The sequence below is a fragment of the Amblyomma maculatum genome, chromosome 10 (genome assembly GCF_055883805.1).
Source record: "Amblyomma maculatum isolate TAMU_Amacu chromosome 10, ASM5588380v1, whole genome shotgun sequence".
Taxonomy (NCBI): domain Eukaryota; kingdom Metazoa; phylum Arthropoda; class Arachnida; order Ixodida; family Ixodidae; genus Amblyomma; species Amblyomma maculatum.
Genome location: NC_139353.1, coordinates 57,296,126 through 57,311,193, shown reverse-complemented (window position 1 = coordinate 57,311,193; position 15,068 = coordinate 57,296,126). Strand labels below are relative to the sequence as shown.

The following is a 15,068-nucleotide window of genomic DNA, read 5'->3' as shown; positions in this document are numbered from 1 at the left end:
CGGGGCACATGTCATTTTGAAAAGGTGAACTCCAAAATGTAAAATTTAAACCCTACGATAGCGGTGCTCCAATTCGAGTATATAAACTGGAATTTATCTCGTAAAAACAGCGTGCAGCGAACGAGTTAGTGCAGATATTCGTGAATGAAGTTCTGCTCTCCCACGTCTCCGGGGAATTGATCTCTTCAAAACGGATATGGCAGCACCCACTCAAAAAAAAAAAAAAAAAATTCCGAGAGCACTGCATAGTCTGCACTGGAGAAATGCGAAAGCCTGAGAATTTCTTCAGCACACAGCACAACGCGTGCTCCTTGTCGGACATAACCAGCGTTCCATTGAATGTATAAGAGTTCACTGGCGTCCTTTTTACAGGAAAGGAAAAGCACAGTAACTGTTACTGTTTGGAATCTCGCTGACTCATTTCGCGGACAACACAGCAACGCTCAGGCTTACGCATTTTGCTAGTGAATATTCTGCAGTGATCTCGGAAAACGTTTTTGATTAACTGATACTCATCACACAATTCTGATCACTATCACGCATTTATTTGTCTCATTAATACAGAAACATGTCCACTTCCAGTTGAAGTGACGTCACACCCCTTAGACGCGTACATTAATCGGCTACTTCGGCTCTGATCATTTTTTGGCTCTAATTAATTAACTAATCATCTTATACGCATAATTTTTTCTGTGGCACCCGCACATCATTCCTATCAATAACAGCCATTCGTTTGATGTTATAGTTCTTATAAGAACTACATAACGGCTGCGGACACGTTCTGTACGCACGCTCTGTACACGCGACTTTGCTGACGCAGCCAAATAATGATTTCACATTAAAAAAAATTACGGCACCAGTGCGTTTAAAACTCAGGACTAGGCAAAGAGACCGGCTTCCTCGTGCACTACGCTAGTCCGGAATATTCTCCTACATTTCGTTTTCTGCTCGTAGTTTCTTTATTGTCTGCTTTGACATAAATGTAGTACACCCATCATGACAAAACATCCACTTGAAAATAGCAATAAAGCCTCTTCAATCGAGTCAATTTGTCAAACAGGCTCAGCCATTCGGGAAAATCGGTTTGAGCTATGAAAATACCCTGTACATATGTGACACTGGAAATGAAAAATGTAGTCCCCATAGTTGGTTGGGCTCCGTGAGGTCTGTGCGGTTTACACGTGCGCCAGGCAGAAATCGTATAGTTAACACAAATCTTTACACGGATTGTCTGTGCAGAGTTGCCACGTGCCCCGACTAAGGCGATGGGTGGTCTCACCAGACGTACAGCAATCGTATATTAGGCTTGATATGCACGTACCATAAGTGGGTAATAAAATGGCTTATGTATGCCGGGCCCAAAAGAAAACACATTGTCCAGGTACCACAGGAGTACAGCCAGGACACAGTCGAACATGAAGGCGACGCCGACGATCTCCGCAAGCGTGACGTTATCCGGAGTTGCGGCAGCGTCGTAAAAGTTGCCCCAATTTGCTCCGTGTGGCACTGTGGGCGCGCATACACATACAAACATGAGGAAAATAAAGAATTGACAGGGAACATTATCATCAATACCTATCCTCGAATAACGCTGCCGTAAGGTGTACCACTTTTGTATAATTTGTCAAGCGGAAGGCGAGCTTCTTTGATGAAGTTAATTAAATGCTAACCTCTCCTAGCTTCAAAACTTGATTGGTTTATAGGAAGGGAAAGGCGTGGTAACTGTCTCACTTGTTTTCTGTGGACACCTCAACCGTGCCGTAAGGGAGGGGAGGAAGGTGGTAGTGAAGGTGGAAAGAAAGAGGAGCCGTAGTGGAGGGCTACGGAGTAATTTCGACCACCTGAGAATCTTTAACGTGTGCTGACATCGCACAGCACATGAGACCTCTTGGTTTCGCCTCCATCGAAACGCAGCCGCCGAGGTCGGGTTCGAGCCCGGGTACTCCGGCACAGTAGTCGGGCGTCTTACCACTGCACTACCCCGGCGGGGCTCAAAACTTGAAGCTGGTGGTGCAGCGAAAGTTGTAGTGCCTTGAACCTGTATATTTGCTCACAACTACGGTTATCAGCCGCTGGAAAATTCACGCTAAGGCGCAATATGCGAGATAAATATGTACAGGGCTACAGCCAGGAAATATGTTCTTGAAGCCATTATGTTCTCACAACTGCTTCGCGCCGAATCCACTAAATCACCCAGACAACTGAAATATGTCATTACAGTTGAAATTTCCGGAGACCTCCACTACGGCGTCTCTCATAGCCTGAGTTGTTTTGCAACGTTGAACCCCACAAACCAAACCAAACATTTGAATCTCTGGTGACAAGTTGATAGAACTACATTGCAGCGGAGTAAAATGCGTTGAAAATGCGAAAAACGCGCATCTCATTAAGACTCTGAGGATAGTTGTTTAACGGAAAACAGAGGTTCCTATTCTAATGCCGCTTTTTTCGATATATGTTTTGAAGGCCTGTAAGCGCTGAATTTTGGTTGCGCGTTTTGTTCTCTGTAATGATCAGTAACACATAGTTATGTTCTCTTTTGGTTCAATTTTGGTTGCGCGTTTTGTTCTCTGTAATGATCAGTAACACATAGTTATACAACAATCCCCACTTAGTTATTTGCCAACGGCCGCTAATATAACTACTGCTTCTCTTATACTGCCTCAATTTTATCAGCCGGATGCTTACTGTAGCAGTTAAGAGATGTTTAGTTCACTTGAGGCGTGAACAAAATTGACAAATAATAAATCCCCGCACTAATAACCCCCTCTAGCTCCCTCATGACAAGTAGCATCATCATCATCAGCCAGATTACAACTATGCAGGGCGAAGACGTCTCCCATATCCTTCAAATTCACTCGGTGCTAGTTGCATCTAGGTGCCGCCTACAAACAACCTCCTCCGCCCACTTCAGATTCTGCCACCATTTGTTTGGGTTTCCTTGCCTTCGAATAGAATTTGTTACTCCTAACGACCATCGGTTATCCCCTCTACACACTATATGTCTGGCCCATGCCCATTTCTTCTCGATTTCCACTCGGTTAGGATGCAGCTTTTCTGGCAGGCTTACATTTGTAAGCGACAAAAATTAGGGCAACTAAATTTAAATCTATGAGTGCGGACTAATGTTGCACTCGCCTTTAACTTTGTCGGGGACAAAAAAAGGAAAAAGCCGGGGTGCTGCAGTGGTAAGACGCACGACTAATGCTCCGGAGTTCCCGGGTTCGAACCTGACCACGGCGGCTACGTTTCTATGAAGGTGAAACGAAGTGGCATCCATGTGCTGTGCGGTGTGTGAGCACGTTAAAGATCCAGAAGTGGTCGAAATTACTGCGTAGCCCTCCACTACGGCTCACCTTCCTCCATTCCCTAACGGCGCGGTTCAGGTGTACAAGAGCAAGTGTGACAGATACTGCACCTTTCCCTTCCGGTGAACCAACCCAACCAACCGAGCGGCCACTCGCGCGTGTGTGTGCGTATGTGTGCGCGCCGCGGTGCGCTTCAGCGGCTGGTGTATCCTTTCTGGGACGACAGCTGCTTACTACTGCCGGCCGGTGGACCAGTGGCTTGCAAGACACCGAGCGAAACGGTCGCCGGAGTAAATTCCTGTAGTTGCTTCTTTCATGTAGCCGTTAAATCAGTTAAGTTTCACCGGAGCTTTTATTCTGTGACCAAAATACTCCAACGCAGACACGCGACAGCAACGACAACGACAAACTTAACATTTTCAACATAGAAATGAAGGAAAATGCACACTGTGGAGCCGCTTGCGTTATGCGAGCTCCGCTTAATATTGCTTTTTTTCTCACTCACCAAACTTTTCAAAGCGTTCGAGTACACGGAAGCTCCAGTGGAGGCTCATGCCAGGGAAGATGGCGGTCATAAGCTTGTGCCTGCGCTCGATGTAGTAGTAGCCCTGGCCTCCGGCGTGCTCGAGCATGAGGAAGGGCATGACGCAGCTGCACATCCAGTACAACATGCCTCCCGCCATTGCTGAATGCGCTGCGAGAAAACACCGATAAGGGGGCGTCGTGAACAGATTTGGATCGCTATCTGATCTTATTTTTATCTTCATCGACAGCACCCCACTCCGTGGTGGGTCTAGCACGAGCTTGCGAGATGCGATGTGGCCGCAATCCGCCGCTTATCATTGGAAAGCAAATGGAAAAGCAACTATTCGAGGTGCGATGCCACTTGTTAGGACGAAAAACATAATGCCCATGAGACGAACTCTTCTCCTCGGAAGCTAACCAAGTTAAGGGTCCCGCCATAATAATAGTAGTAATGTAATTGGTTCACAGGAAGAAAAAGGCGCAGTAACTGTGGGAGTGAAAGTGGAAAGAGAGAAAGGGGAGCCGTAGTGGAGGGCTACGGAGTAATTTCGACCACCTGGGGATCTTTAACGTGCGCTGACATCGCACAGCACACGGACACCACTTCCTTTCGCCTCCATCGAAACGCAGCCGCCGCGGTCGGGTTCGAACCCGGGAACTCCGGCACAGTAGTCGGGCGTCTTACCACAGCACCACCGCGGCGGGGCAAGCCTTAATAATATATAGCCAAAGTCGCATTCTCGGTTGCGAATATCATTCTACGCTCGCTGGAGTTCCCTATGGACTAGCCGATATACTCTCATCCCTCAACCCTCATCAGGAGTAGTATGTTAGGCTCACCACCAAGCAGACATCTCCGGTTGCCATTAAAATATCTTTCTTTCTCTCTCTCTCTCTCTCTCTCTCTCTCTCGTGGACAAACCCGACCTCGGCGGCTGCGTTTCGATGGAGGCGAAACGAAGTGGCGTCCGTGTGCTGTGCGATGTCAGCGCGCGTTAAAGATCCCCAGGTGGTCGAAATTACTCCGTAGCCCTCCACTACGGCTCCTCTTTCTCTTTCCACTTTCACTCCCACCTTAATCTCTTCCCTTACAGCGCGGTTCAGGTGTCCACAGAGTAAGTGTGACAGATACTGTGCCTTTCCCTTCCTGTGAACCAATTATTATTATTATTATTTGGCAGTAAAGATAAAATGTAGAATCCTTCCCACGGCGAGGATACTACAGTACAAACGCCGGCACGAGTGTGGTGCGTGCATCTGCCTTCGGCTGTAATAAGGCTCTGTGATAATGCTTGCGAAGACATTTGACAGCTATGCGACAGAAGCAGAAACACGAAATTTTATGTCAGTAAAAGGCACTCGGTGTTGGTTGGCAGACACCGCAACTTTTACTACTGGGGGTACAAGTTAGATTTCATCTCGCTGCAACCGCGTGACCTTAGCCTAATTAAGTGTAGGTGTCTACCGAAAAGCGAGACAGATGCGGCGCCTTCCTTTCACCAAAACTATTCTAATTTAATCCGCTGCAAATATTGTGCCGGAGTACCGGGGTTCGATCCCAACCGTGACGGCTGCGTTTCGATGGAGGAGAAACGAAGAGGGGTCCGTGTGCTGTGCGATGTCAGCGCACGGTAAAATTCGTATGGGGGTCGAAATTACTCCGTAGCCCTTCACTACGGCTCCTCTTACTTTTTTTAGACTTTCACATCCACCTACCTCCATTCCCATATGGCGCGGGGCAGGTGTCCACAGAAACAAGTGTGAGGGATACTGCGCCTTTCCCTTCCTGTGAACCAATCATTATTACTATATTTATTCAGCTGCGTTGGTGCAGTAGTTAGGGCATTTGGCTTCTGTGCCCAAGGATGCAGGATCGAATCCGGGCCCTCGGAAGCTGCTTTTCGGTGAAGGCGAAAGGCTAGGCGCCCGTGCGCTGTACGATGTCAGTGCACGGCAAAAACCCCAGGTGGTCGAAATTTCCTAGGCCTTCCGTTTTCCACTACGACGTCTCTCAGCCAGAGTCGCTTTGGGTCGTTAAACTCCATATACACCATACGAAAAAAACAAAAAAAAAAAAAAAACAAAACAAAATTTAATCGTGGAATGAAAAAGTGGTTTTAAATGCGTACTCATAAGGTGAAGCAAGAGTTCCCCCTAATTGAAACCGCCAAACCATGTAAAACCTTGTTAAGCCACTCAAAACAATATTTAACAGAGCTTGCACTCGTAGAAATATATGTTCAAGCCAAGGCCGCTGCTCAGCGCGTAGCCTAAGCTATCCTTAGCATAGTCATGCAGCTGTTGCTTTCGCAACTCACCTAGGTTTAACCGGAGCTGAACCGCAAGCAATTTTTATTTCTTGAAGAAAGTAGCTTGCATAGAATTAGCGCCAAGGACGGGGAACAAGAGATCATATGCCGTCTCCCTTTCCACATTTTCCACCAAATATTAGTTAAGGAAATCTAACTACCCCAACTCCATGCTCGGAGGGTAGTTCTAACATTTATGCGCTGCTTAACTTAAAAAGAGGACTAAGGTACTCACGGTTGGCAAAGAAGGTGGAGAAGAACATACCGTGCACCATGCACTGGCTGCAGAAGAACATCAGTATGACGTAGACCAGTGTAGGGTCACTGTACTGTATGAAGGCGCGGCCCTCACTGTTCCGCTTCACGCACACGAAGAGCAGCATCAGGGTCACGATGATGAGGTGCATGAAGAAAGAGGTCAGGTAGTGGCTCGCCCAGTACACCCAGTCTTTGACCCCCGATGCTCGCATCATCTCCCTTATGCCTGCGGAAGAAAATATGGACCGTATATATGCAGTGTTGCACTGACTCTGCACCATGCCAGTTGGTTCCTATACGCATGCAGATTCAATGCAAGATGTTAAATATATGTATTCAGGCGCAACTGTACAACGCAATGAAAATACGTTGCAGTGCTGTTTCAGTTTGTGTTATAAGGTTTGCGACTCAAAACAGCTCAGGCGATGGCTGATGCCACAGTGGCGGGCTCCGGAAACATCGAGCACGTGTTTCTTTTTAACGCGCGCTGATATCGCACTGTACATGGCGCCTTGCTTTTCACTGCTGGCGAAAAGCGTCTGCCTCGGATTGATTTGAACTCACTTCCTTACGATCAGTAGTAGAGTGCACTAACCACTGAGTCACAGCGGCGCGGTCCTTCCCAATGGAGGCTTTCCAACCAATGGTGCTTGCGAGTGCAATAAGGTCGCGACGAATCACGCATTGTATTTGCTAGGGATCTACGATGCCAATGTAGAGGAGATAGAGAGAATCTGCCAATCAAAGGGAGCGCACTACGCTGCAGTCGTTGGGAGCATATGTAAATAATCGACGACATCGAACCTGAGAGCAGTGAGTTTCATACAAACACTGGACACAGGGTGTGCAAGTACCTATTTTATTTTTGGAAAGCACTGGGTTAATTTGCGAAAAATATTATTAAACAGTGATGACTGCCAAAACAGACTGCAGCCACGCTATAGTCTCCATGCTCACTCCCCCCCCCCCTCTTTCCTTTAAATATTAGGCCCCCTCTGTCGATTGCAACAGCTGAGGAAACCCCTGCCTGAGGGATCATTTGCTGCGCTGGGACCTATCTAAGAGTGAGGAACAGAGAGTGCGTAAGTCGTCTCCCGAAAGTGTGGCGGATTGGACTAGTTGTAGCGTCCGACGAACGCTACAGTGCCTTCCGACGCCCAGCACCGGTCGCTCGGTGACGGTAAGCAACGCTGGCGGCAAAACCTGACATTTATTCGGTTCCCAGTTTGTGACTTATTGCTACTATTAATATGCCTCAAGAGACCTTTTAAGACACAAAATACCGTTCCAATGTAACTAGGTGTTTTGGTGTGCTTAGGGTTTTGGGATTTTACATCACAAAGTGACTGAGGTACCTTCAGTTTCTTCTACACTGAAACGAAACGCGGCCCCTAAGGCCGGTGATTGAACCAGAGTTGCCCTGTCAGTAGAGAGCGTCTAAACCACCGAGCCAACACGGTGGGGCTGGGGCGACTGAATGCAAAGCCCCGACTAATATTTTTAAAAATTGGCAGTGGCTTAGCTCAGCTATGCCAGGATATACGTAGCGAAAGGTAGTACGTTTCCCTGGCTGAGCTTGTTGTGGTCACTCATGTTAAGCAATGAGAGACACATATATTTATGCCATAGGGGGAACTTTGGGCTACTAAAGCATAGAGAAAGGATTGGGTAAAGAGCGGACACTCGATGAAATCTGGCCCCAGGAAATAACGCATGACTGATAACGTTAGTTCAGCTCCTGCAAATAGATTGCGCCACCAGCATTCGTTGCGCGCGCGGGTGCCGCCGGCGCACACCGAAGCAGACATACGGAACGGCAGGGCCATCTGCGCGGGCTGCGTGTTAGTGAGGAAAGACTGAATAGTTTTACGGCTTCCGTGGCCTTCAAAGCGTAACTACTACAGCTTGTCAGGACGGCAAAGTGAAGAACGTCATTTTGCCTTACAACGTTGCATTTCGAGCAGTTTAGACTGACCGCGCCGGCCGGTTTCTTGAATTGCGCAGCTCGTGAACAGGCGCCGGTCAGCCTGTTCGTGACACCCGGCAGCTTCCGGCAAATGCAAGGTGAGAAATGTTTTCTGTTTGCAAACTACGGTGCATTTCAAGCAGTGTAGCTCAGCACTCTGGCTGGCGCGGTTTTGAATGGAAGGCCTATGTGCTGGGTTATGACGCAACAAGGGTTCGCCTGGTGGTGCGCAGTTAAATAAGAGCGAACCCACGCCTGAGGCTCTTTGCTTGGTTTGCCTAGTGGTTAGTACTGCGTGGCTTCTCATTGAGTTTTATGCGTTGGGGTGTTTTCTGTGGCCTTCACCAGTGCACAATCTCTTTTAGGTGATATGTGTTGGCTGGGTGAAATCTGAACATTGAAAGACTAGGCTAAAGTGTTAAAGAGGAGCGTTCTGGCGTAGTAGGTCCGGGACCGTTATTGTTGATAGCGAAAAAAGGGTAACACACAAAAAACTGGAAAACAAGAAAATTGTGTCGACTGTCATCTGCGACGAAAAACCAGCATTGCAAACGCGCATCAAGAGAAGGTGCTTTAAAAGACAATAGAAAAGGAAACGCCGAGGTGTTTCGAAACAGCTTGATACTAAAAAAGTGGCGCGTTGATAATTCCGTCCTCAGTTTCTGAAAGCATGCATTCCACCCGCGCATTTATTTTCAATGCTCCTAACGCACACTATGGACGTCTAGCTGGCCGCCCCTTGTTGCCGCGCGCGTATCATATAGATTTATCGAATGAAACGCGTAGGCGGCTCTCCATGCAGCTTTTAAAACCAAAGACTAACCTTGGGAAATAGATCAATGCTTGGAATTTACTGGTAGGGATCTTCATCGTGTAGTTTGATATGCGTATTTTATGTACATGGGTACGCATGCAAGGTCCAATAAATCATATTGACCATGTTCGGAATTCCATTCCTTTACAGTTTTCTTACGTGTCATCTGTTAATACAGTTTCGGCAAATGATGTATCACGATGACAAATACTTCTACTGTAAATTTTCCAGATGATGCCAGGATGCGGCTGTCTCTGCTGTGTGCCCTGGCGAAACAATTGCAGTATACGTACAAGAGGGCCGGATGAATCTTCCGCAACCCACGAGTCAATATGTTTCAGTTTTCACTTTCGGCTTGCCATTTCGCGTGACTTAATGTGCACAACAGGTATTCTTGTAGCGATATAATTCTTAATCAATATAAAAAATGTGTTAATGAGCATGAAATAAATGTCCGTAATGTTTTCTGAGATATTAATATCATTGTATATTTTCACATTCCAACAAATCGACCATGCGATAACGCTGCATGGTAAGCTTGGTTGGGTCATATTGTTTACCGTTACAAAGAGACTCAGGCTATACGACACGCATGATAGACGAACCATTTTTATATTGAAACTGTTGTGCGTTGTGGCTGTGAATTTAACGAGTGCTAGTTACATTATCATCGTAAAATGAATGCAAGGCACTTTGTAACATGTGCCTGAATGTTTACAGCTTATGTCGGGCTTACAGCATATTTTTGTAATGAAACTTTGCAAACTTTCTGAAAAGGTCTTGCTGAGGATGAAAGACGTAGCCGTCTGCTGGAATTTTCATGCCAAGGTCGTACCCTAAAGCACATGATGGTACGGGGAAGGGGTGTGCATTTAAGCTCAACGCAATGGCATAATACCTGTGGCATAATACCGAGGACAACTTGAAGTATATTTGCTTGAAATCTGTGGTTAAAATAGAATACAGGGTACTCTGAGGGAGCCGCAAGTGTATTGTGAGCATAGTGTATGTCTATTTTCTTATGTATAATTCTCCATTCTTTGCATATCTGCATGTCATGCTACATTTACCTACCTATAGATCGTTTCTTGCCTTGTGCAATATTTTGTTACTTTTTTTTTTATAGCGCACATCGGCTGATGTATCCTACGTTTTGTCTGTCTTCCTGGTTACATTTATGCACCAAATTGTGACAGAATTGTATCTGTTTTGTTTCTGTATGAAGCAAAATAAATGTTCATTTCACACAGCTCCTGGCATCTTTCCTGCAATACTGCACGCTGTTTGGCAAGGGCTTTGACGCAGCTGCGTTGATGGACAGTCAGCAGTAATTCTGACCAAATTTTATATTTCATTGCTGAAAATATAGAGAAATAGTACCACGCCGTACAGACCACAAATAAGGCGGTAAAGGTGCGTGACACAACGGCAGCGCTTGATAGCATTCAAACTGCAAGCCATGACCCAGCGCCTTTCAGCATTTAAGCTGCGCGCTTTTAACCGAAAGCGGATGTGCCTCAAGCTCCGACCACTTGGTGCTCTACAGTCAGTTGGGCCGCCAGGCCCTATGGTAGTATCCGCTGTTTACCAAATCCCTTATCTTGGCGGACGTATCGGTGGCGCCAGCCGCCGAATCCTCGCCGCTAACCATCCGAAAACGATCAGTCTGATCTGGATTCCGCGACACCAGTCGATGCCCGCATTGAAGCTGCCCATCGATACGCTCGCACGCTCCTTCCCCGAATCTCTCCTCTCCCAGATCGCACGTATGCCTCCCTGATCCTTACATGCACAGTGGCTGTCACTGGCCCTTATGGGGCTGGGATAGGTAGGTCACCGCCGCTTGCGGCGGGGGCTATCCTGCCACCAAATTTTTAACTGTTGTAGGTCGTCATTGCAACAGCTTTGGTGGTGGACGACGGCTGTTTCGGCGCGCGTCTTTCTCTCCCTCTACTTTTTCTTCGCTATTTTTTCTTCGGTCCGCACGAGGCAGCGGAGGTGGCTCAGCTACATAGCCAGTAGCAGGCCCGTGCATTTTCTTTTCCTTCTTCCTACAGCCACAACTACATTCACAGAACTGCTTGAACGCTACAGGCTGTCTCGCCGTACATTACCACCCCCTTCTCCCACCCTGTCTACACAAAAAGCAGCAACTTACCGCCACCTGCATACTAATGCCTTTGTTAAACCATTTCTACTAAACCTCTGGTACCCCTGCTTTTATTCCCCTGACTGCCCACAATACAGTGAGCGGGCAACGCTCTACCACATGGATTGAGTGTGCCAATTTACCCCTTCTTAAAGCTCACTCCCCAATCCCTGCATGGAAGATGGGGAGGCCGCCCTACAGGACCCTTACTCGAAGCGCCAGCAATGGCTGGTTCGCCGCGCTGTTACTGCAGCCAGCTTCTAGTCACCATAGCCACGGCAAACGGGTCCCTGGACCGAGGGTCCTCCCCCCCCCACCCCCCCCCCCCCGCTGAATAAAAAGTTAGAGGGTCTCTTAGATGTCTCTTAAGAGGAAAATGGTGAAAGCCTATCCTTCTTATCCTATAATTTGCCTCCCATCGTTAGCCTATTGTCGGTATTCGTTGCAGTGCTACATATAATTGGTTTGCAGGAAAGGAAAGGAACAGTATTACACTTTCTCTGGCATGTGTGTTTGGATGGTACACCATCGCCCCTGTCGTGTGGCGTTCCTTGGCGCGCGTTCAGGTGTGGCATTGCAGATGGTAGGGACGCACCCCGCCTCGGCCAATCAGAACGCCGTAAAAGTGGGACACTCTTTCCTAACCTGGTCACACTGCTTCAAAAAAGCGCACGTTAAAGATCCTCAGGTGGTCGAAATTACTCCGTAGCCCTCCACTACGGCTCCTCTTTCTCTCTTTCCACTTTCACTCCCATATTCTTCCCTTTCCTTACGGCGCGGTGGCGGTGTCCACAGAAAAACAAGTGAGGCAGTTAAATCAGGACTTCACATAGTCATTACGTTTAAAGAGGCTGCACAAAATTGAAGCGTTAGGCTATAGGAAGGTGGTCGAGATTCCATTTCGAATTCTTTTATCGCCGCCTATATATATCGCCACTCGCTGCCAACCCATGCGAAGTCATACCTGATGGCCGCCATGACTCGCCACACGTTTTCACCGGCTACGGCTTCCGGTTATTGAGATCGAGGTCGGGGGATCTAATCCTAACCTGGTCGGCCCCATTTAGATTGAAGGGAAATGCAACTCACACCAGCCTGCTGTGCGATGTCATATCACTCTAAAGAAGCTTTTGGGTGAAAATCATTCCAGAGCCATTTCTCAAGCATTATTCAGGACATGTCTAAGGCGTCAGCACGAGTTACTGCTCTTGGAATCCTCAAAATCATCTGCTAAGCAATGGTTACAACGCTCGTCACTACCAAAGGGACAGCTGCATGGTGTAGCTGTGGTCTCGGCACGAGAGTGAGTTCCATTAGAATAATAAAATGCGGCTGCATAATCCTTTGCCCACTTTGCAGTGAGCGATTGGCTCCTTATCTGAAGCGTCCTCTTTCCTCACCGGTGGCTTTCTCGTCGGTGATTTTTGCGACGAGGACGGTGAAGGGGATGAGCACGCCAAAGCAGAAGCGAGTCAGGACCAGGGCGTAGTTCTTCAGGTCCCGGTGCTCGATGTAGGCAGGGAAGGGGAATCGCTGCAGCCGCAACTCTTCCACCGGATACTCATAATGAAAGCGATCGGCCTGCAGTTCCAAATGGCGCTGCTGGAGAGCCCCGATCACTGGCAGCAGGGTATGGATCTCTGGGAAGCTCTGTTCTGCCACGGGACCTTCGGGCTGAGCGATGAGCCGCTGTCGGTAGCCCACCTGCCAAAGGAGAACGCGGAAAAAGAATGGAGAAAAATTGGAATCCAGCGCTCCTTCACCGTCAGGTAAGGGAACACAAGAGATGAGACACGACCCAGATAGTAGTAGCCCAGTCTAGTGCTGCGTGTGATCCAGGACTGTTATCAGAAGTTTTGTCTAAGAACCCTTTGTCAAGGATTTCGTCACAATAACGCCGAGCATCAGGCCGAGGGAAATAATGTACGTATTCGAAAACTTATAAGCATGATGCGGCTCTGGGTATCGAACCCCGCACTTCTGCATACAAAGCGGACGCTGAAACCACTGGTTCAGTGCATGCGGTAGCTTAGCGACACAATTATAGTGCCTGGTGCGCGTTTCCACTGCCCCTTCCAGGCACTCACCAAAGACATTTTGTTTGGCAACATTAGAGAGTTTTAGCTTAGCGTGATCCGCGATCCGCTACTGGGATCCGCCACCACGCGTTCCACTGCGCATGCCCAGACCCCCCTTTACGCCGACAGATGGCGCCACATACTGGATGTCGACACACAGACCAGCCGCGTCGGGACCAATCAGCTTGACCGCCCCGCCCACGCGCGGTAGAGAGCCACGGTGGCGGATCGCGGATCACGGTAAGCTAAATCTCTCTATTACTGACAGGTGGCGCATTGCACACCTTTCATTTTGAGAAGCGTGTAAAGAGGAAAGAACAAAAAAAGCAAACTAGCATAAAAATGCGCACAGAAGAGAGTAGCTGTGGACAGGACAGCACGTTTCTTTTCAGGCAATCGTGGCAACATCTGCGTGCGTTCAGTGCATTCTGGTGGTTTAAAATTCAACTCATGCAAATTTACTGTTTGGTCCGGTTGAGAATGCGCACTCGAATAACTATACCAAGTCGATAAACCGTAGAGAAACTTTTCTGCCTTTACAACGCAACAAAATATCTGTGCGGTATCTGGCAATAATTCTATTGTCACAAAAGAAATTTCTATAGCAACATCAAAATTCTGTGAACAGAAAACTACTACATAACTATAGAATATAGAAACGCAGTACAAAGAAACTACAGTACCACGAAAAACTACGGCACTAGATAAAACTACTACAGAAAAAAAAGTACACCGTTATATAAAAAAGTACTTCAGGACAACAGAAAAGTTATTATAACAATATAGAAAAGACATAGGAAAGATATTATAGAAAATACCAAAGCCGTTATAACAGAACTATAAAACACTTTTTTGTAGTTTTGATATAGTACTGCTTTTCGTTAAATGGTTAACGACGTAAAACGAGCCATTCCAGATATGGATGACAGTTAAAATCATCATTTCTTTCGAAGACGTGATAATCAGCTGTAACCCCCAACGCCGGCTTGGATAGAATATGCATCGCTTTGGACAACGCGACAAAACAATGCGGCCCCTTTCAGAATGTAAAACGAGCAGGCTACTAGGACAAATGAAGTTTCTCCATCAATCGCTGCGGACAAGGGTGGGGAGGTGTATGGGCTATACCTGCAGGTCGAAAGGCAGGCGTCCCGACAGGAACGAGACGTGCAGGTTGACGGGCTGCGAGGCGGTGTCGTTCAGACCTTCACCGCGGTACAGGAGCAGTAGCGATCGCTGTACCGTCTTTTCCTTTGATGGATGGTCGCGTTTCTCCTCGATTTGCATTAGCTGGCGCATGGTGCGCACCGGTACCAGCCTGCTGACGCCTAGCCTGGCGAAAGTCTCATGAGTCAGCCGGTTCAGGTACTTGTTCTTCGAGGGAAAGTAGTACACCTGCAGTGGACAGTAGGAGAAAAGCGAATAAACAAATGGACGAATGAAGATATGCATGAAAGAATCGCTGTTAAGAGCAGGCCAGTGTTTTAACGAGACATCATTGAAAGAACCGTTCTACGAAAAATTGCCGTCGTCGTTGGCGGCGTTGTTGGGGACAAATCTCGTGCGTGCTTCGGGTGCACGGCAGTTGGAAAGTGGTACATTGTGAGTGTTGATTGGCCGGTGGGTTCTTTAACGTCATGAGATCACATGACATTGAAGAG

The 15,068-nt window shown here is 47.6% G+C and overlaps 1 protein-coding gene across 1 annotated transcript in view; it reads right to left on the bottom strand.

Moving 5' to 3' along the window:
- Nucleotides 1-6,626, bottom strand: part of LOC146176568 (phospholipid-transporting ATPase ABCA3-like) — a 65,197-nt gene extending 58,571 nt beyond the window's left edge. The window contains exons 1-3 of the mRNA XM_084581326.1: nt 6,378-6,626; nt 3,814-4,002; nt 1,322-1,506 (exon numbers count right to left, since the gene is read on the bottom strand). Of these exons, the coding sequence (XP_084437452.1) occupies nt 1,322-1,506; nt 3,814-4,002; nt 6,378-6,615 (612 nt within the window). The 5' untranslated portion in view covers nt 6,616-6,626. The remainder of the gene's footprint in view (nt 1-1,321; nt 1,507-3,813; nt 4,003-6,377) is intronic.
- Between the last annotated feature and the right edge of the window lie 8,442 nt (nt 6,627-15,068).